Raw genomic sequence first — 21,786 nt, 5'->3', positions numbered from 1 at the left:
TCGCCTTTAAAGCGATCCAATTGAATAAAGCAGAAAACTTCTTCTTTACCAAGTCCTGTGTTGAACAGCAGTGAAAAGTTGACCGCTTTTCCTGTTTAACCTTTTCAAAATTAGATCTAACTTGTTCGCGTATCCATTTCTGGATCTGCAGGCTGGTACAGAGTTACCTCCCTTTAGGCTTTTTCAAATTTCCCTTGTTTTAACCTAATTTCTTGGTTAAAACTTGTCTAAATTTCTAAATTCTTTCTTAATAAATATCAATTCTACACTTTGGCCTTAAATCAAAGTGTTTCCCTTCACAGATATCCTCTTGGGGTTGTCAGATGAGGGTAGTCTCCCATGCCAACAGAAGCTACCATTCAGAGAATGGTTTGCTTCTTAGTTGGATACCATGGGTTGACAACTCTCGCCATCAGTACCACCTGACCACTGATGAGACACAATGGTGTCGAAACACGTGTCTGGTCTAGGTACAAATACAATGGTCTTCCTCAGGACTAGATTACCTTGCGATACGTCCCCCACAAAGGGACTTTGCTCTGTAAATCTCGGTCCCCCTTGAGGAGGGTCTGATGCTCCCAATAGGCTGTCTGTGAAGGGATACTTAATTCTCTCTCTATCTCTGCTAAGAGATTTTAACAAATCTCGAAGAAAGTCTCTGCTGACTTTCAATTGTTTTTTTCACAATTACTGATGTTTTATATATATATATATATATATATATATATTAGTACAAACAGTCTATAGGTCGACTTTTTGTCGACCTATAGATAATTTTCATTGAACTTTGTAGTTGGGTCGACCGAAAGTCGGTCGACCTATTGTTTTGGCCTCTCTGAACCTCGTTTCTGTCCCAGGACGCTTGATCCACTGCGCTAACGAGGAAACACATCGAGACGTCACTGGTAAAGAAGATGCAGATAAATCAGAATCAAACTGAATGAGAACAGTACCATTTTGTATTGCAGTCATTAGGGTGACTACTCTGATTTTCACCTTTATGTCAACATGACATTATCTTCAAATATATTTGGTTATGGGAGTGTTCTTTCCGTGAAATCCGAGCTGTTGTCTACTTTCAACAGTTTTAACACAAAACCACCAAAGTTGACTTTCTAACGTCTGCATGCATTTAGAATCAGTTGAAGCACCATGCGACAACGCTGAAAAGTTATATCTTGGCCTATTTTAAGAATGACGTCATTGACCTCACAATGAGGCGCACCCCAGCGCGGCGAAACTGAAAAATGGCGAAGCTGCATGATGACTCGATTGATGTGTTTCTGGGAGAGTGAGAGAAAGAAAGGTGAGTTGCAATGTGACACGAATGCTGAACTTGTTGTATGTGTTTGTTTACCACTTTCTTTTTTGTTTTACATGCCACTCAATGGGAAAATGCTTCCGCTTGGACATGAAAAGTAACTTTTGTTATGCTATTTCGACCACGCAGTGTTCGCCATCTTAGAAAATCTCGTCATCATGTTCATGGCCTGTGCTGAGGCCTTCAATCTTTACCAAATCATTCTAAGCTTGACCGTGATAAGGACACATATTGTTAGATTTCGTACAGTCGACGGGCGAACGAATGTTCTTTTGAAGCGGAGATATGATTATGAACGTTCGGACATTTTCAAACTGAAGTCATTCAGTGATTCAATTTGCTGCTGTTTTGGGTTCCACACACGCCAGTTGTGGATAGTTTTATGTGCAAACAATCAGAGGCTCGTATATTGTTCATTTGAGAATAAATTCATATGATAACGATCATAATATATAATATTATTATATATGGTAATACAAAACAAATCTGTTGAATTTACCTAGCCTCGTGTACACATTTTTTTTTACTTATCTGGAAGGAATACTGTTTGTGTTTCTTGCTTGTTAGAACTTAGAGGCACGCGTTAATTGAGGTCTAACGAATGACGTCTCACAACGTGCGTGGTCGTCCTTGGCGGTCAAGAAAGCCGCCGCGATCATTGCGCAGACAACACTTCTAAACCGACAATATTTTTTGTGCGCATCACGTGCTCCACATAAATTGGCCGGAAACGTGCGTGGTCGTCCTTGGCGGTCAAGAAAGCTGGCTCGCTGGGGTGTTCAGTTCTTTTTGGCTCACCTGAGTAATCAGTTAGTCTATGCATGGATTTAATGTACATCCATGGGCATGCAGTGTTACTGTTAGACTGTCCGGCATATCAAAAAACTTTAACGTTGGTTTTTTTTGTTGACATAATTTGATTTTGTCTTCGATAATGAGTGTAACGACAGAAAACGTTCATTAAATATGCTCATCAGAGCTCTGTTTTCAATAACCATCCAGCGCTATTTGTTCTAACCGTCACCTCTGGTTTAATCAACTTAAAATACATTTCAGAGCTTATACTAATACTAAGCATAATGTTGGGCTCAAAGTTAGCGGTGTGCTTTTACGTGGTAGTTAGTGATATTTGATATCTTTCGCTGTTATATAGTGTGAAGTACAAAGAAGTTAGGCATACAGTGACACTTTCAATCAGTTGTGCCACACATTGATAAAGATACATGCAACCTTATGAAAGAAACTATGCGCACCATAACAAATATGCCCAGGTTTATTGCTGTTATTAGTGTTAATGTGTTAAAGCATTCCCTGACTTGGCCAGCTATACCTAACATTTCCACCAAGCTGTTAAAGAACTGACTCAGGATATAAAAAGGGCAAAGCTCCACTTTTGATCAGCTTTAACTAAGCTTTGAGTTTGACAATCAAAATTATAATATTTACAATGGTTGCCCTTGAATGATGACTTTATAAATGATTTTTCTAGAGATTGACTGTCAACAGTTTTCCAATATGATAAAAAATGGTTTTCACTCAATGTTCACACAATGTTGACAGGTTGATATGTGTAGGTGTTACCTAAGTATTACATGCAGAAATATGTTCAATGATGTGTGTTTATCATTGTGAGTATGTGGAAAAGAACTTAACCTGTAATTTTTGATGACATGATGTGATGTGTTATGTTTGTGTTTAAGATTAATTCATTATAATATTTGAAATTATCCATCAGGCTAATTTGAAGCTGAGGAATATGGCGTTGGATCCTGGATACTTTGCTCACTTTTCCAGAGGGCAGTTCATGTTGCAGCTCTCTTTGTCAAACTTAAAGAAACATGGAAGCCTGACAACAAGCACAAGTTCTGGTAAGAAATTTACTCAGTTGATGTTCAGGGGATTTATTTTGAATACATGTATTTAGTTTTACTAGTACCAGCCATATATACAGGTTTGCAAGCTTAACTAAAGTCAAAGACCAGATCAGTGAATAGGATTCTTGTCGGTCATCGGTCACTTGACGCATAGAATTGTGAAATGACCGATTGATTTTTCAGTGAGCTGGTCATTGACTTTTCAATCAATCTGTCATCGAAATAAGCGATGACCAAAACAATTTTCTAAATGATCTAGATGTTGAATTTATGCTCAGTCGGTCAATGACCGATACAGTACTAAAATCAACCTAATTATTGCCAGATGTTTTGAATCATTTGCAAACCAGGAAGATATATAATATGTATTCAAATCAATAGATGAGCGTTTTCAATCCTAGCTTTATTACACAACATTAACAGATCACACATTAAAATCCTTGAAACTCGACATGTGAAGATTCATGAAAAATAACGAACGATCATGTATAGTAACAACTAACATTAACAATATTTAGAGTATGTATCCGGCACGGTTGGCCTAGTGGTAAGGCGTCCGCCCCGTGATCGGGAGGTCGTGGGATCGAACCCCGGCCGGGTCATACCTAAGACTTTAAAATTGGCAATCTAGTGGCTGCTCCGCCTGGCGTCTGGCATTGTGGGGTTAGTGCTAGGACTGGTTGGTCCGGTGTCAGAATAATGTGACTGGGTGAGACATGGAGCAGGGGCTCACATCCACGTCGGACATCGGACATACACGGATATTTTTTCCAAATGTCCTATACATTTTTCATGCAAGAGGACATATGTCCTATTGTTTTTGTCACAAAGGGGTTATTGTCCGATTATGCTTTCATTTGATCTGGAAACTGTCACTACTTTCCAATTTACAGTAGTTTGATTTGCTACGATGTGTCTCTCCAAGCAGACAAAACCATGCTGTTAGTGTCCGTTTTGTTGCGAGACAAAAAAGGTCCTATTAATTTTTTTCCGGGACAAATGTCCTATCGCTTTTACATTGTCCAGGACATTTGTCCTATGCCATCTCTCATGGATGTGAGCCCCTGATGGAGCCTGTGCTGCGACTTTTGTCTTGTGTGTGGCGCACGTTATATGTCAAAGCAGCACCGCCCTGATATGGCTCTTCGTGGTCGGCTGGGCGTTAAGCAAACAAACAAACAAACAAAAAAGAGTATGTATATGAGCGCTCAAACTCGAAAGAGCTTTACCCAACAAAACAATTCAGTCAGGGCGTTTTCTTCAAAAAGCATGAATGGATTACAAGGGCATCCTTATATTAGATACATAATATGGTCACTTGAAATCTACCAGATTAACTGAGAATTGTTTTTCTTCTCTGCTTGTTTACAAAGTTTAAACTTTTAAAAGTTGTTTTTAAATCACCATTGTAACCAGTTCAGTGTGCATTTTCTCTGTACAGATAAGTCCAGTATCTCCAGAATACTCACCACTCCTCAGACATTAGAGGTATGTCAGTGCTCTTTTCTTTTTGTCATTTTGTATTACTATTAGTGTCTACTTCCTTCTTCTTGTAGAATTGATTTGCTACTGACTATAGACAAATATGGTACATTACATTCCTTATTCTTCAATCAATCCTCAATATAGACATTGATAGGTGGTCTGTGGTTTAAAGCCAGCTATGTTGATACCCCAGAGAAGTCTGTTACACCACCATTGCGCTTGTGTGCTTCAAGCTTGCGATATTAGTACATCCGTTTTTGTGTGTGTTGTGAAGGCTCTGTGGTTTACACCTATCAACATCGTTTACTGTTACTGTTAGTGGGTATTACAAAGAGGTTAGGCAGACAGGGACACTTGCAATCAGTTGTGCCACTTATTGATAAAGATGCATGCAGCCTTATGAAAGAAACTATGCGCACCATAACAAATATGCCCAGGTTTATTGTTCATTTGCTGTTATAGTTTTTATGGCCAGCTACCTAACATTTCGACAAAGCTTTTAAAGAACAAACTCAGGATATGATTATAACAAGGGCAAAGCTCCACCTTTGATCAGCTTTTAGCTTTGTTTGACAAACAAGATTTTTATATTTACAATGGTTGCCCTAATGATGACTTTACAATTGATTTTTGTAGAGATTGACTGTCAAAAGTTTTCCAATATGTTGTAAAATGGTTTCCACTCAATGTTGACAAGTGGACATGTGTAGGTGTTACTGTTACATGCAGAAATCTGTTCAATGATGTGTGTTTATGAGTGTGTGGAAAAGAACATAACCTGTAATTTTTGTTTCAGAATGAAAACTACTGCCCGGAGAATGAGACAGGAGCTTCTTCAATCTCAGTGGACTACCCTCTCCTTCAACCAAGCAACCAGAAGACTTTATATGATCAAGGTACATGATTTTCCTCCGCTCCTACTTGAAGTTGAACATTTCTGTTTTTGTTAGTTCTGCCTCTGATCTCTACAATATGCATGTCATGAGCAATGAACTGTTGTGTTGCTTGTTATCAGTAATATCACTCTTCTTCTTCTTGGTTTAAACAAAACTTTATTCAATTTTAATCATGACAAGAACAATGCATGGATGATTACATACTCGAGCATATAATGCTTATTTTAAGCAATCATAGTAATTACAAAACAAAGGTTAGCATGATGGCGGAATAAGTACATTAGCTCCTTTCAGGAAACGAAAAACAAAACAAAAGACAAAACAGATACACAAACAAGCAGAAAATGGGAAGGGGTTGGTGATACAGGAGGTGGGGAAAGGGCAGCTAGCTAGTAGCTAGCTTAAGGGAAAAAGAAGAAGAAGACTTAGAGCGCCAATATTTGAGGGGATTTTTTCAATTGTAATAAGTGCACATAAGACACTCGCACAAAGTTAATGCGTATTGTGATCAGAGGAAAAGTCACTACATTGCGCATAAATCGAGACATAATTGATAAGTCGGAAAACAACAAAAGAACATGAGAGAGGTTATGGGGAAAAATTTGTCAGGCAGCATGTTGCATGACAGTGTCTAATAAATGTAATGAGTGAAGTATAGAGGCTCATTTACGGAACCTGCCCGTCTGTCTAATATAGTCCTTCCGGATAAGTAGCCAGTGAAAATCTTCAAGTGTAGCAACCTCTGTTTGCTTTTTCAAATGGCTTTTATAAGTACTTCAAATCTGTGTTATATGTTATTGGGATATCACACACCCTGAGGCGCCAAACGTGGCCGAGTGAAGTGGAGCTCCGCGAAAAGCTGTGGGGGACAGCGGCATCACTGCGGCTGACTGCGGGATTTGCACTCAACACTGGACTGGACATCTAGACGTATGGCCGGGAACGTAGAAGAAGAAGAAGATTGGGATATCATAATTATAAGCTTTCCAGCCCTGTTTGTCTCATTGCTAGTTTTCATTTAATTTGTTAACAGAGACCTACAGACCAGTCTTGAACCCAGCAGCAGAAAGCAGGTCAGAGGTATCATCGACTGCGATAGCAGACAGGTCCTCAGCAACATCAGCAGAAAGCAGATCAAATGTTGACAGCCTGCCCTTAGTAAGTGTTGATTTTGTTACTGATATACTGTAGTACCTGCAAAGTATACGGGTCTCGATGAACCCACTTTTTGTGCTGTTTTTCAAACAAACTTTGCAGGTAGGATTAGGTGCATATCAGCATATTGTGTGCCAAGCTTGGTTGACAAATATTTAGCGATTCATGATTTATTAGCGATTTTTCAGTACACAATCAGGGATGTTGCCACAAATTCATACCTATAGGACAAATGCCCTGAGCTCTTCGGCATCAATAGGACATTTGACTGCTTTCAGACATTTCAATAGGACATTATAATTGTGTACAAAACACAAAATTATCATGTGCAAACACACATATCAGTACATGCACCAACATTGTGTGCAGGACACACACAAAAGAGAAACAAACTAAAAAACGACCAAAAACTTCAGCACTATCACGGAAAGAATATCAAATATCGTGCTGTCCGAAGGAATGGAGTTTTTATCGGACCATGACCGCGCTCAGTTGAAAACGATAGGACATCTGACCGCAATGCGTTTATGTGAATCGGACATTTGAGCCTTGTAATCGGTCTATGTCCGATGTCCGACGCCTAACCACATCCCTGCACAATATGCTGATATGCACCTAAACCTACCTGCAAAGTTTGGTCGAAATATACCGGTTTCGATGAACCCACTTTTTGTGCTGTTTTTCAACCAAACTTTGCAGGTAGGGTTAGGTGCATACAGGCATGAGCAAGATCGGTCGCCCACTTGCCACAGGCGACCAGAAATGAGTGTGGGCGAGTAGAAAGTTTTATAATGATCGCCCGCTTGGCGAGTGTAAATTTTGGGTCTGTGGTATCAATTTCCAAGCGACGATTGTCTGTTGTGAAGCACGTTGTCGTCTACGATTGCTAAAATTAGATGTGATCGGAGCTCCAGTTCCAGGAAATTCTCTTTAGTGACCAATCAGAATGACCTTATGATTTCAGGGTTATCAGGACTTTTTGTTGACACGATTTTAACCAATCAGTATTGTCGACGCAGCATGTGTGTCTCAGAAGCCTAGGCAGATCTGAAGCTGTAAACATGTAGAAATACTTGGACAACTAGCCAAACCAGAGGGAACGGAGTCCGAGAGATTAAAAAGTATGACTCCGGACAGAGGAAGCGTTCCTTCCAGGCAGACTACACAAAAATGTCATGTTGTGTACAGTACTGCTTGCAAAAAGCATGCCGCTTCTGAGAAGGAAAGAAAGGGGCCATTCGTTGTTGGTACGGACAAATTAAGCTAGAAAACATACGTGCACACGAAACATCAAAGTCTCACCAACAAAACACCAAAAAATGGGTAAACTCAAACAAAAAGGTTGAAGACACCGAGGGGGGGACACGCTATGCACCAGCTAACGCAAGACTAGCGTGCTCATGTCGCTCAACTAATGCGATCTGTACAGGCGCTTGCAAAGACCTGCTCGCCTTTCACCACGTTTGAATGGATAGAATCGTTTTGTTGTTTGGAAACTCATTTTTGTGGGCAAGTGAAATTGTTTGTGGGCTAGTCAATTTTGAATTTCACTAGCCCACAAGGCGAGTGAAAATTCTGGAACTTGCTCATGCCTGTGCATATCAGCAGATTGTGTGCCAAGTTTGGTTGACAAATATTTAGCGATTCATGATTTATTAGCGATTTCTCGGTTTCAATTCCCCTCATTTTGGTTGTATACACCATGCGTGGTTTCACAAAATGCCGTCTGTGTCTATCACTGTGTGCAGCTGGCTGCTATACGTTAAGCGGAGCTAACGTCCAATTACCAGCGGATGGCTTTAAACTGTCCTGGCGTTGCGTTGCTGACTTGTTCTAGTCTGCTGTTGTTCTTGGGAAGAAGGAGAATTCATACTCATTTCTCTCTCATTTCTCATTACTTTATTGTCCCATCGCTGGGAAATTCGGGTCGCTTCCTCCCAGTGGAAAGCTAGCAGCAACGGAGTCCAATTACCAGCGGATGGCTTTAAACTGTCCTGGCGTTGCGTTGCTGACTTGTTCTAGTCTGCTGTTGTTCTTGGGAAGAAGGAGAATTCATACTCATTTCTCTCTCATTTCTCATTACTTTATTGTCCCAGTGGAAAGCTAGCAGCAACGGAGTCGCGCTACCCAGGTGTCTGCGTGTTTGGGTGTATTCAGCCACCTGCACTTATGGCAGAATGACCAAGGTCTTTTACGTGCCATTGTGATGACACGGGGGTGGGACATGGCTTCTGTCTCTGGGTCTGCACATAAAGTTGACCCGTGTCCGTCCCGGCCCGAATTCGAACCTGCGACCTTTCGATCACAAGTCCAGTGCTCTACCAACTGAGCTACCAACCGAGCTACTGGGCGGTTTGAGCTGTTGTTAGTTGCGGCTGGCTGCTATACGTTAAGCTCGGCTAACATCCAATTACGAGCAGACCGTGCTATACACGGTGACGCCGTGTCCCCTCGGACATCCTTGTCTAGGTTTTTAAAAAAAATTTTTAAAGCACCTTACAACAAAGTGTCATGAAATCTTATGTCCATGCAAAAGTTAGGCTGAAACCTGTACAATGATATTGTTTATGAGTATGTAAAAAGAACAAAACCTGGATATTTTGTTTCAGGACGAAGACTACTGTCCTGACACTGAGAGTGAGACGGGAGCTTCTTCAATCTCTGGATTATCCTCTCCTTAAACCAAGGACACGGAGGACTTTATATGATCAAAGTACATGATTTTCCTCTGCTCTTACTTGAACCTTTCTGTTTTTGTTATTTTACCGTCAAATGTTTTGCTTTATGTGGTCTGAATGCCACTTTTCTGTTACATAGTGAACTAGAAAATACAGGGAAACCTTGAGGCTAAGAGACTAAAGTGCATCTGTAAGACTAAGACGAGTATATTATGGTTGAACAAGTGGGAGAGCCTCTTAAAGATAAGAAATAGACAAATTTCAAAGCCTGAGTTACAGAATCTTTTTGATGGTTGTATTCAAAAGGTTTGACTGTACCTAACTGACTCTGCACTTGGATCTCTTGAGGTTAAGTTTCTTTAAATTCGAATCAATGTTAAATTCAAAATAAGCAGGGGAAAAGTTCTTGTGAGCAGAAATTTTGTTTCAATATCAGGCGTGCACAAGATCGGTCACCCTTGTTGCCCTAGGCAAATAAAAATTAGTGTGGGCGAACAAAATTGAGAATGTGATCGCCCGCAGGGCGGGTGTAAAATTTGCGCTCAAGAAACTTCTTCTTCTTCTTCTTCTTCTTCTTCTTCTTCTTCTTCTTCTTCTTCTTCTTCTTCTTCTTCTTGTGCTTGAGCTCCCTGGGCCATCCCTTTTTGCGAATGAGAATTTTGCGTTTATGGCCGTTTGTTTATTATACCCTGCCACATGGGCAGCCATACTTCGAGAGATTAAGAGAATGGTATTTAATGTGGAGTTACGAGATAAGAAAAGCCGAATGCGAAAGTTTGTGTCAGTCGGCAACTGAGTTCAGGACTACAGCCCACGAGCGGAACCGCGCGGTATAGGACGTTAAGAGTTAATTCAGTAGCCCACATTGTGACATGTATACAATTTAGAAACTTCCTCATGCCTGAATATAGCCAAAATTTCAATATAGCCTTTATTTTTTTTATCAAATACTAAGAAGAGCTTTTGTTAGGGCCTAGCGGTGATTTGAATATAGTCGGGAATTCATTCAATATAACGTTGTGTCAATACAACAGTGCTTCTCTATGTTAAATTACAATGCAATAAACTGCTGCTTCTGATTTTATTGCTAATAAACAGGCTGAATTTTTACCTAATATGAAGAAAGTTTCTAAGTTTACAAGATGGGTGTCATGAGCAATGCACTGCTTTTATAAGTACTCCAAATCTGTGTTATATTTTATTGGAAAAACAAGCTTTCCAGCCCTCTTTATCTTATTGCTAAAGTTCTCATTTAATTTGTTAACAGTGACCCACAGACCAGCTTCGTACCCAGCAGCAGAAAAAAGGTCAGAAGGACTGAAATAGGAGACAGGTCCTCATCAACAGCAGCAGAAAGCAGTTCATCATTGTCAGCAGTTTTAGTCAAGCAGTATGTAAGACATGTTGAGTCCTTTGTACTGGAAACTTGCATTTTCCCAGTAAGGTTATATATTGTACTGCGTTGCAGGCCCCTGGGGCAATTTTTGATTAGTGCTTTTGTGAACAAGAAACAGTTAACAAGTGGCTCTATCCCATCCCCCCCTCCCGCAGTGGGGCACTGCGGTTATGAAATTAAAAGCCCCTCCTGTTTTTGGAACCGCAGGAGCTTTCTAGTTTGCTGTTAGGTAGATTTTTGGTTCCTCTTTCCTGTCATGCTCTCTTTTTCTTCATGAATTCTTTTCTTTTTTCTGCCTTCTTGCTCATTCACCTGTATTTTTTCCAAAAATCTCTTCTCTTGCCGCTTGTCTCGCGATTCATGTATAGTTTAATCTGTTAGTGTTCTGATGTAAGTCCAGCAGTAGATAGGTTAAGCCTATTTTAACATACTGGAAACTGGTAATCTTCCAGTAGGTATTAATTTAGTTTTACTAAAGCCTGCTGGGACACAAGTAATGGGTTAGTGCATTTGTAAACAGGAATCGCTTGACAAGTGGCCCCCTTCATCCCCCCCTTCCTCGTCCTGATATGGCTCTGCGTAGTCGGCTGGACGTTAAGCAACAAACAAACAAACCATCCCCCCCCCCCCCCTTTCCCTGTCGCGATATAACCTTGAACGGTTGAAAACGACGTTAAACACAACATAAATAAAGAAAGAAAGATTGTCAGCAGCTGGGAAAAGATCGCCATCAACACCAAAAAACAGCAGATTATCATCAAGAGCAAAACGCGAGTCGTCATCTACAGCAGAAGGCAGATCATCATCAACAGCAACAAATAGCAGATCATCATCAACAGCAACAAATAGCAGATCATCATGACCGGCACAGTTGGCCTAGTGGTAAGGCGTCCGCCCCGTGATCGGGAGGTCGTGGGTTCGAACCCCGACCGGGTCATACCTAAGACTTTAAAATTGGCAATCTAGTGGCTGCTCCGCCTGGCGTCTGGCATTATGGGGTTAGTGCTAGGACTGGTTGGTCCGGTGTCAGAATAATGTGACTGGGTGAGACATGAAGCCTGTGCTGCGACTTCTGTCTTGTGTGTGGCGCACGTTAAATGTCAAAGCAGCACCTCCCTGATATGGCCCTTCGTGGTCGGCTGGGCGTTAAGCAAAAACAAACAGCAGATCATCATCAACAGCAACAAACAGCAGATCATCATCAACAGCAACAAACAGCAGATCATCATCAACAGCAACAAACAGCAGATCATCATCAACAGCAACAAACAGCAGATCAGCAACAAACAGCAGATCATCATCAACAGCAACAAACAGCAGATCATCATCAACAGCAACAAACAGCAGATCATCATCAACAGCAACAAACAGCAGATCAGGAACAGCAACAAACAGCAGAACAGCAACAAACAGCAGATCATCATCAACAGCAACAAACAGCAGATCATCATCAACAGCAACAAACAGCAGATCATCATCAACAGCAACAAACAGCAGATCATCATCAACAGCAGATTGCAGATCATCATCAACAGCAGAAAGCGGATCATCATCACAAGCAAAAAGTAAGCCATCATCAACAGCAGAAAGCAGATCATCATCGACACTAGAAAGCAGACCATCATTAACACTAATAACAGCAGAAAGCGGAGCAGCAGCAGCAGAAAGCAGATCGATCATCAACAGCACAAAACAAATCACCATCAACAGCAGAAAGTTTGTCAGAGACAACAGCAGAAAGCAGGTCAGAGACAACAGCAGTTACAACGGAATCAACATCAGGTAGCCAACCCCAGAAACAAGCTATACCAAAACAAAAGAAAAAAAGACCGAAGCGGCCATGTGTGTACTGTGGAGAATTTCAGGCTGTGCTTCCGCGACACCTACGTCGAAAACACAAAGATGAAGAGGCAGTTAAAGCAGCATTAGCACTCCCAAAGACGGAACAAGATTGTGTATCTGATGCCTTGAAGAAAGAAGGAATCTATGCCAAAAATGTTCTCTTGCAAGCAGAACAAGGAGTAGGAGTCACTTTGATTAGAGAAAGGTCCCAGGGCACCCAGAAAACAGTGATGTGCAGTTCATGTAAAGGCTTTTACAGTAAATCAAGGATTTGTCAACACAAGAAGATGTGTTCCAGTGCAGCTTCATCAACAACAGGCGCTAGAACAGTTGATTTTTCTTCCTTAAGATCAGATGTTTCTACTCGGTTTCAGACAGAGGTTTTAGACCGCTTCAGACATGATGATATCGGAGAAATATGCCGCAAGGATAAAGTGGTTTTGCTTCTTGGTCAGAAATTATGGGCAAAAGCTGTACAAAAAGATAAACGTGGGGTCATGTCAGACATGCGTGCATTTGCCAGCCTATTTAAGAAAATGAACGATGTTGCTTAAGTCAATAATCTCACAAAGTTAAAAAACAAAGGATTACTGTACACACAGGTGAAGATCTGTTTCAGAGAAAGAATTTTGATTACTTGACACAGGCAATCCAAGAGCTTTCACATGATGAAAACGGTACAGAAAAGTCAGGCCAGAAAGTCACCATCGGCTTTGTGATTAAGAAAGCTGTTAAGGTGATGCGTGGCTACTATGCTCAACACAACCTTTACCCCCCGCGGGTTAGGGGGAGTCCCATATTGGTTGGGACTAGAAAGAATTTACCCGATGCTAACCAGCATGTCGTAAGAGGCGACTGACGGTTCTGTTTCTTCTCTTCTTTTGTCTTATTTCTGCCTTACCAGTCCTTTCACCTATATTTCCTTCCAAGAAAACTCTCCCTACTATTCCCTGCAGTTTTCCAATTCTTTTCTTGTTGTCTTATTTCTACCTGACTGGATCCATCACCTTTATTTCACTTACCAAAAGTCTTCTTTTCCACATCCTTATTTCTCTGCACCCCGCATGTCGTATGAGGCGACTAACGGATTCTGTTTCTCCTTTAACCCTTGTTAAGTGGTTCTTGTATAGAATATAGTCAATGTTTGTAAAGATTTTAGTCAAGCAGTATGTAAGAAATGTTTAGTCCTTTGTACTGGAAACTTGCATTCTCCCAGTAAGGTCATGTGTTGTGCTGCGTTGCGGGCCCCTGGGGCGGTTTTTTGATTGGTGCTTTTGTGAACAAGAAACACTTAACAAGTGGCTCTATCCCATCTCCCCCCTTTCCCCTATCCCATCTCCCCCCTTTCCCTCGTCGCGATATAACCTTCGTGGTTGAAAACGACGTTAAACACCAAATAAAGAAAGAAAGAAACACAACCTTTTGGACCAGGGCGATGAACTGCAGACATTTTATGATGTCCTGAATTTGAACTGGGACTTCATTTTTTACTCTGCATAGCTGCACTGTGAACAAAGGAGAAACAGTTTTGAGACAGCCGGAAGATCAACCTGTGGAAATAGACATCGCAACTTAGAAAGAACATGTTGGGAACTCAAAGTCAATGATGAATGATAATTACAAACTATGGGATGTACACCAGTTCATCATTCTAAGAAATCTGATAGTTACGAGACTCACAATGTAAAATGCGTGTCGTGGTGGAGAACCCGCTAGACTGACAACAACAGAATGGAAAGACGCAGAAGATGGAAAATGGATTGATGAAGATCTGGTTCAAAACGTGTCGGATCCTCTTGAAAAGTCCCTCATGACAAATCACAAACTTGCCTATCAGGCAGGGAAGGGAAGTCGTCGCCTCGTTCCAGTGTTGATTCCCAATGATACTCTGGAACCCCTGCGCAAACTGATGGAGGAAAGAAGCACTGTTGGAATTCACAAAGACAATGTGTTCCTGTTTCCAAACACTGGACAGTCAATGGATCATGTTACAGGCTGGAATTGCATTAGCTCTGTCACAAAAGAAATGGGCGACAAACTGAAAAAGCCTCATCTGTTGATAGCGGATAAGTTCAGACACCGATCGTCTACTGTATTTGCCTTGCAAGATGTTCCAGAGAGTGAAAGAGAGTTGTTCTATCGGCAGATGGGTCACAGTGGTTCTGTCAACAAAAATGTGTACCAATGTCCGTTGGCTGTAATGGAGGTGACCAGGGTGGGTGGATTTTTACAGTCACTGGACATGCACGGCAAAACTTGTGGCAAATCAGTGTTAGTGACTGCCACTTCTTGCACTGCCAGTTCTTCAAGAACTTCAGATGCACATTCTACGACTGCTGCTGTCACTTCTTCGAGTACTTCAGATGAGCATTCTACGACTGCCACTGCCAGTTCTTCAAGTACTTAAGATGAGTATTCTACGACGGCCACTGCCAGTTCAAGTACTTCAGATGAGCATTCTACGACTGTCACTGCCAGTTCGTCTAGTATTTCAGATGAGCATTCTACGACTGCCACTGCCAGTTCAAGTATTAATGGTGATTCTTCTGTTGCTGCAGCGGAAAGTGAGTCTCGAAAAAGATCATACTAGCTACCAATGGGAAGCTGTGGACACAAAAAAGGTTGAGGCATATTTCAAAAGTGACATACAGAAGACTGGGAGAGGTGTGACAGGGTCATTGCCTGGCATCAAAGAAATTCAAGCTTTCTTGACAGTGCACAATGTTTTTTGTGGTATTCCACTTGAAAAGAAACAAAAAGTCAGCTTGGTATGGAGCAAAAAATTCAACGAGAGAAAGAAGTTCAGGAGCAAAGTCGCTTTTGACACTGTGTAAATTTCATCTTATCTCATGACTTCCTACACAGTTCTGATAGAGTTCCAATTTCCCAAAGATTAGGACTATCATTGTCAGTAGTTATGGAGTGAAAATGATGCAACAACCACTTTTCATTCTCTTTTTCATCCTTTCCTCATGATCTGGAGTTGTGTTTGAAAGTGTGTAGATCCTTCACGTCCTGATAGGAAAGTTTCATGGAACATTGGTGGGTTTTTTTTTTTTTTTTTCAAAGCAAGGTTAGCGTGTCCTATTGTTGCATCCCGCAGTGGGGCACTGCGGTTATGAAATTAAAGGCCCCTCCTGTTTTTGGAACCGCAGGAGCTTTCTAGTTTGATGTTAGGTAGATTTTTGGTTCCTCTTTCCTGTCATGCTCTCTTTTTCTTCATGAATTCTTTTCCTTTTTCTGCCTTCTTGCTCATTCACCTGTATTTTTTCCAAAAATCTCTTCTCTTGCCGCTTGTCTCGCGATTCATGTATAGTTTAATCTGTTAGTGTTCTGATGTAAGTCCAGCAGTAGATAGGTTAAGCCTATTTTAACACACTGGAAACTGGTAATCTTCCAGTAGGTATTAATTTAGTTTTACTAAAGCCTGCTGGGACACAAGTAATGGGTTAGTGCATTTGTAAACAGGAATCGCTTGACAAGTGGCCCCCTTCATCCCCCCCTTCCTCGTCCTGATATGGCTCTGCGTAGTCGGCTGGACGTTAAGCAACAAATAAACAAACAAACAAACCTATTGTTGCATCCAGTTGAGAAAGACTATTGACCAAGTGGCTGTTAGTTTGCTCTGTTTTAAACAAGGTTAGTGTGTCCTATTGTTGCATCCAGTTGAGAAAGACTATTGACCAAGTGGCTGTTAGTTTGCTCTGTTTTAAACAAGGTTAGTGTGTCCTATTGTTGCATCCAGTTGAGACAGACTATTGACCAAGTGGTTAGTGTGTCCTATTGTTGCATCCAGTTGAGAAAGACTTGACCAAGTGGCTGTTAGTTTGCTCTGTTTTAAACAAGGTTAGTGTGTCCTATTGTTGCATCCAGTTGAGAAAGACTATTGACCAAGTGGCTGTTAGTTTGCTCTGTTTTAAACAAGGTTAGTGTGTCCTATTGTTGCATCCAGTTGAGAAAGACTATTGACCAAGTGGCTGTTAGTTTGCTCTGTTTTAAACAAGGTTAGTGTGTCCTATTGTTGCATCCAGTTGAGAAAGACTATTGACCAAGTGGCTGTTAGTTTGCTCTGTTTTAAACAAGGTTAGTGTGTCCTATTGTTGCATCCAGTTGAGAAAGACTATTGACCAAGTGGCTGTTAGTTTGCTCTGTGTTAAACGAGGTTAGTGTGTCCTATTGTTGCATCCAGTTGAGAAAGACTATTGACCAAGTGGTTAGTGTGTCCTATTGTTGCATCCAGTTGAGAAAGACTATTGACCAAGTGGCTGTTAGTTTGCTCTGTTTTAAACAATGTTAGTGTGTCCTATTGTTGCATCCAGTTGAGACAGACTATTGACCAAGTGGTTAGTGTGTCCTATTGTTGCATCCAGTTGAGAAAGACTATTGACCAAGTGGCTGTTAGTTTGCTCTGTTTTAAAGGTGCATGTCAAAAAAATTCTGAAATTTCTATTTCATCATTGCATTGTTTTCTTAATTTAAAAAAAAACCACTTTTCAAACAATAACCATCTTTCTATCTGAAACAACACGGCCATGACAGTCTTTTAAAACAATCTTGTATTATCCCATAGGCTAGGCTACCTAAGTTCCTCTGCGACATGTTTAGTTTTAAGCCGGCAGAGCCCGTTATTTAAAGGATTTGGGCACGCTGAATTCATAAATATAATTGATGTTGTCATCACAACAGGAAAATGCCTATTATGCAAGTTAGACTGCTTTTCAAACGCCATTTTGAATATTTAATTTTACAACTCGAACGAGAGGCATATGTAAGATAAGCAGATAACAGAAATGGAACCAGCATGGTCAAATCACCTAAGAGCAACCAAATTAGTAGAAAATATAATTAATTACGAGGCTTTTTGACTGAAAGCTACTTTCCCTAGGTTAAACTCTCTCCTATCACCCCCAGACCAGTCCCCCCCCCCCCCCCCAGGCCAGTTGTTAAGTGTTTCTTGTATAGAATATAGTCCATGATTGAAAAGATTTTAGTCAAGCAGTATGTAAGACATGTTAAGTCCTTTGTAGTGGAAACTTGCATTCTCCCAGTAAGGTCATATATTGTACTACGTTGCAAGCCCCTGGAGCAATTTTTTGATTGGTGCTTTAGTGAACAAGAAACAATTAACAAGTGGCTCTATCCCATCTCCCCCACTTTCCCCATCGCGATATAACCTTCGTGGTTGAAAACGACGTTAAACACCAAATAAAGTAAAGATTGAAGGATCATGAACATGCTGCTACTGGTGATGTGATGATGTGATGATGTGGGGGTAGATTAATTTGATTTTTTCTTTATTGAATAACTATGCAAGTAATTGTGTACATGTTATCATAATTTCATTGCATTGTTTGCAGTGCAGGTATTCCTTACTGATTTTGTTCTTTTCTCATAACATTGTTTACTGTTGATACCTTAAAACGAAGTGAGTTAATTTTCATTTTTCCATGATCAAGGCTTTTATGAACAAAGGCGTTATGATGTCGTGCTATCAGTTAAGGTGGCAGACCAGGGCAGAAAAACCTGGTGCTGATATGTGTCAGCCAGGATCTACAATGGTTTGGTCCATACTCATTGAGGTTTCCTTTCAAAAATTTTAACATGGAATTTGTTTCCAAAGTAACTTAATGTAAATTATTTTATATATGGTGCCAAGAAAATCAGTCGGATAATGGAGGTGGTTGTTATTGGGAGGGGTCGTTATGGGAGGTTTCACTGTATTCAACTCGGTGATCTGATCACGAGAGTAATCACAATCAACAGTATGCAGATATGTGGTGGAAAGGGTGGATTAAGAATAAGGTTTTGTTACCACACATGAGGTAAACTTGAAGGACATGACAAAGTTTAAAATCACAGTACAGTAGTGTTGTCATAAAATGTGAAAATTTTTCAGATACATGTATTTGAACCCTCAAATGCTTTTGCAAGTCGTCCGGTATCAAAGCAGCGGCCTCTTCTGTCGACAAAAAAGCGTTGCGACTGGACACCGCCATCTTGGCAACTCAGAAACGAGATCGGCAGTTTTGCTTACGTAACCGTGGCAATGGTCTTTGGTGGTCTGAGAATGTGTACTCTCTACTACATGATAGATACCCTTTCACTTTCAGTAGCTTCCCCTGTAGAATCACTGCAGAAATGTCTTACCCTAAGTTTGGTCTTTTTCTTATGAGTGCGACATTTATGTTAAAATGTCTTGCACTTCTTTGGTTTGAAGAATGTCAGCCAGGTATGGTTTCCCTAATGTTCTCTTTCCAAATGATGTGGTTAGGTTGTGATAAAGAAATCAGAATTTTAAATCTTGACATGCAAACTTATTCGGACTCATTTCGTATCAAAAAGGTTAGTCACTTGCGCTGTTGCTCTGTTTGCTGAGTGTGTGCAAGGGCTCTCTGTTACTGTTAGATGCAAAGTCATGTAAATGATGCTGTTGATCATTTTGCCAAGGTCACAAAAAAGACTAACATGGTCCCAGATACGCATCAAAATTAGTTTGAAACTATTTTATTTTCAAGAGAAAGGGTCTTGTTTGATTAATATATGATTTGTATTATTCAAATGAATTATGTCACCCTTGGAAAAACTATACACAATAGAAAGCAATGATTCCTGAAAATGGCTTTTCTGTTTTCCTTAGATTCCTGAATTCAAAACCAATTAAGAGTATGAAAACACTTTTTAGACCGATTAATTGCTCTGTACCTCTTGCTTTTTGACATTTGTAGGGGACCTGTGTTTCTGGTTTACTATATGTCAAGGTTCCAACAGGGTCCCTTGATCCCTAAATGAATAATTGGGTGTCTTCAGTTCAAAGGCAACTATGTGTTTGCCTTTTGATGTCTTGTTTTATTTTCATCATTATTGATCTCATGTGCCATATGATTCTTATAAGGTGAGAAGTTGAGCTAAATTGGCTTTTCATCACCCCCCCCCCCCCCCCCCCATTTTTGAGTCACTTGAGAAAAAGTGACTCTATGTAATCGGTCAGTGTTAGTCTGTCCGGCCGGCCGTCCGTAGACACCACCTTAACGTTGGACTTTTCTCGGAAACTATCAAAGCGATCGGGCTCATATTTTGTTTAGTCGTGACCTCCAATGACCTCTACACTTTAACGATGGTTTCGTTGACCTTTGACCTTTTTCAAGGTCACAGGTCAGTGTCAAAGGAAAAATTAGACATTTTATATCTTTGACAAAGTTCATCGGATGTGATTGAAACTTTGTAGGATTATTCTTTACATCAAAGTATTTACATCTGTAGCCTTTTACGAACGTTATCAGAAAAACAAGGGAGATAACTAGCCTTTTCTGTTCGGCAACACACAACTTAACGTTGGGCTTTTCTCGGAAACTATAAAAGTGACCGGGCTCAAATTTTATGTGAACGTGACTCATTGTGTTGTGAATAGCAATTTCTTCCTGTCCATCTGATGCCTCATATAATATTCAGAACTGCGAAAGTGACTCGATCGAGCGTTTGCTCTTCTTGTTGTTAACCATACAATAACGCAGAATGTTTTTTGCCATGTACAGGTGCTAATAAGATACAGGGATTTTACATTTTGTTTTTGTTTCATCAGAATATCAAGAAGGTGCCAAATTTATGGACTTGATTATGTATGATTTAAACTTGACTCTGGTGTATCATACGTTAAACCTTTTGAAACTATTCTTCTTTCTTCTTGTTCTCAGTTTTCTTATCAGCATTTGCTTGTTTCTTATCTTTTGAAACTGGTCTTTAGTGTTTCATGAATAAAGTTCTAAAACATTTTCAAGGATTCTTGGTGTTTCTTTCAATAAAGATACTTTTCATTTTTGTGTGGATGTGACACAGGTAAAAATTAATTAGTTTATGACTGAGTTATCTTTAATATTCAATTTATACATTACATGTAATTGTTTTCATTTGATAATGCTTTTGTGCTCATTTTGATGCAGTCAACAAACTTCATACCATCATTTTTTCTTTGTCACATCCTTATCAACCGATTTGACCATTGCAAATCTATGTCTGTAAAAAACCGGCACGGTTGGCCTAGTAGTAAGGCGTCCGCCCCGTGATCGGGAGGTCGTGGGTTCGAACCCCGGCCGGGTCATACCTAAGACTTTAAAATTGGCAATCTAGTGGCTGCTCCGCCTGGCGTCTGGCATTATGGGGTTAGTGCTAGGACTGGTTGGTCCGGTGTCAGAATAATGTGACTGGGAGAGACATGAAGCCTAGTGTGCTGCGACTTCTGTCTTGTGTGTGGCGCACGTTATATGTCAAAGCAGCACCGCCCTGATATGGCCCTTCGTGGTCGGCTGGGCGTTAAGCAAACAAACAAACAAAATGTCTGCACAAAAAATGTTGCACTGACACATTGTTTGTTTTCTGCAGCGTAAGAAAACGCTTCATAGGTACATCACTTGTCGCTGGAGGGGAAAACATCTTGACAGTTTTGGGAAGATTTACATTATTATAACCACCAACAGGTTTCACACATTTTCATATTCAACTCTTTCATACATGACATCCACCTATACACTGGGCTTGGCTTGGGTTTTGTCAACTGTAGGTCCATTGACTGACTTAGCCATGAATCAATCGGTCATTTTGCATACCAATCAGTATGTCAACAACAAAACTTTAAATGTGAACATCGGTTGTCTGCAAACTGAAAAATATGGCTTTGAAGTTAAGATAAAACTTATTACCCAATAACGATACTTCATTTGAATATTTTTCTCTGAAATTTCATACATCGTAAACAAAAGCTAACTGACTGCTGCATGTCAATCGGTCCATTGACAGACTAAGATGCGTATGTATCGGTCTTTTCTGAATTTAACTATACAGATGACCGACGCCCAAACCATACCCTGTTCATATAACAGATGAATCCCTGATTCCAGTTTGCACAGTTAAACAAATTAGGCAAAAATATTGCTATCAAGCTCATATAGCTATACGGTTTTTCGTGCATTTGTTAGTTTTGTTTCTTTATAAGTATGAAGAAGGGTCACTACACACATCAGGTCAGATTTTTACACACACTGCTGCAAGAAAGCTATATTATCTTCTTGTCTTGTTTCTGAGAATTTAATTATTAAGAGCCTCATGAAGAGACCTACGCAGTAGCTAATTAACCATATACAGAAAT

The 21,786-nt window shown here is 40.4% G+C and overlaps 3 protein-coding genes and 1 long non-coding RNA gene across 5 annotated transcripts in view; 2 read left to right on the top strand and 2 right to left on the bottom strand.

The window, feature by feature from the left end:
* Positions 1-20,416, top strand: part of LOC138972619 (uncharacterized) — a 101,371-nt gene extending 80,955 nt beyond the window's left edge. The window contains exon 2 of the long non-coding RNA XR_011457681.1: positions 13,764-20,416. This is a non-coding gene — a long non-coding RNA (uncharacterized lncRNA). The remainder of the gene's footprint in view (positions 1-13,763) is intronic.
* LOC138972612 (uncharacterized) overlaps positions 1-21,786 on the bottom strand; it is a 198,220-nt gene that overhangs the window by 142,495 nt on the left and 33,939 nt on the right. The gene's annotated exons all lie outside the window — the stretch shown is intronic.
* LOC138972616 (uncharacterized) lies at positions 1,133-20,416 on the top strand. The gene is made up of 7 exons (XM_070345275.1): positions 1,133-1,306; positions 3,057-3,189; positions 4,637-4,683; positions 5,477-5,576; positions 6,610-6,734; positions 9,341-9,444; positions 10,677-20,416. The coding sequence occupies exons 2-6, from the start codon at positions 3,078-3,080 to the stop codon at positions 9,410-9,412; spliced, it is 456 nt and encodes a 151-aa protein (XP_070201376.1). The 5' UTR covers positions 1,133-1,306; positions 3,057-3,077; the 3' UTR covers positions 9,413-9,444; positions 10,677-20,416.
* Positions 16,133-21,786, bottom strand: part of LOC138972614 (galactoside alpha-(1,2)-fucosyltransferase 2-like) — a 162,790-nt gene continuing 157,136 nt past the window's right edge. Inside the window, exon 3 of the transcript XR_011457678.1 lies at positions 16,133-16,218. The gene's annotated coding sequence lies outside the window, so the exon portion shown is untranslated. The remainder of the gene's footprint in view (positions 16,219-21,786) is intronic.

The sequence above is a fragment of the Littorina saxatilis genome, linkage group LG8, assembly GCF_037325665.1.
Source record: "Littorina saxatilis isolate snail1 linkage group LG8, US_GU_Lsax_2.0, whole genome shotgun sequence".
NCBI lineage: Eukaryota > Metazoa > Mollusca > Gastropoda > Littorinimorpha > Littorinidae > Littorina > Littorina saxatilis.
Note: the sequence above shows the minus strand (reverse complement) of the source record. Positions and strands in the feature narration are given on the sequence as shown.

Coding starts and splice junctions, on each gene's coding strand:
- LOC138972616 (XM_070345275.1), top strand. CDS start 3,078: ATGGCGTTGGATCCTGGATACTTTGCTCACTTTTCCAGAGGGCAGTTC. Junction 3,190..4,636: donor GACAACAAGCACAAGTTCTG/GTAAGAAATTTA, acceptor TTCTCTGTACAG/ATAAGTCCAGTATCTCCAGA. Junction 4,684..5,476: donor CCACTCCTCAGACATTAGAG/GTATGTCAGTGC, acceptor TTTTTGTTTCAG/AATGAAAACTACTGCCCGGA.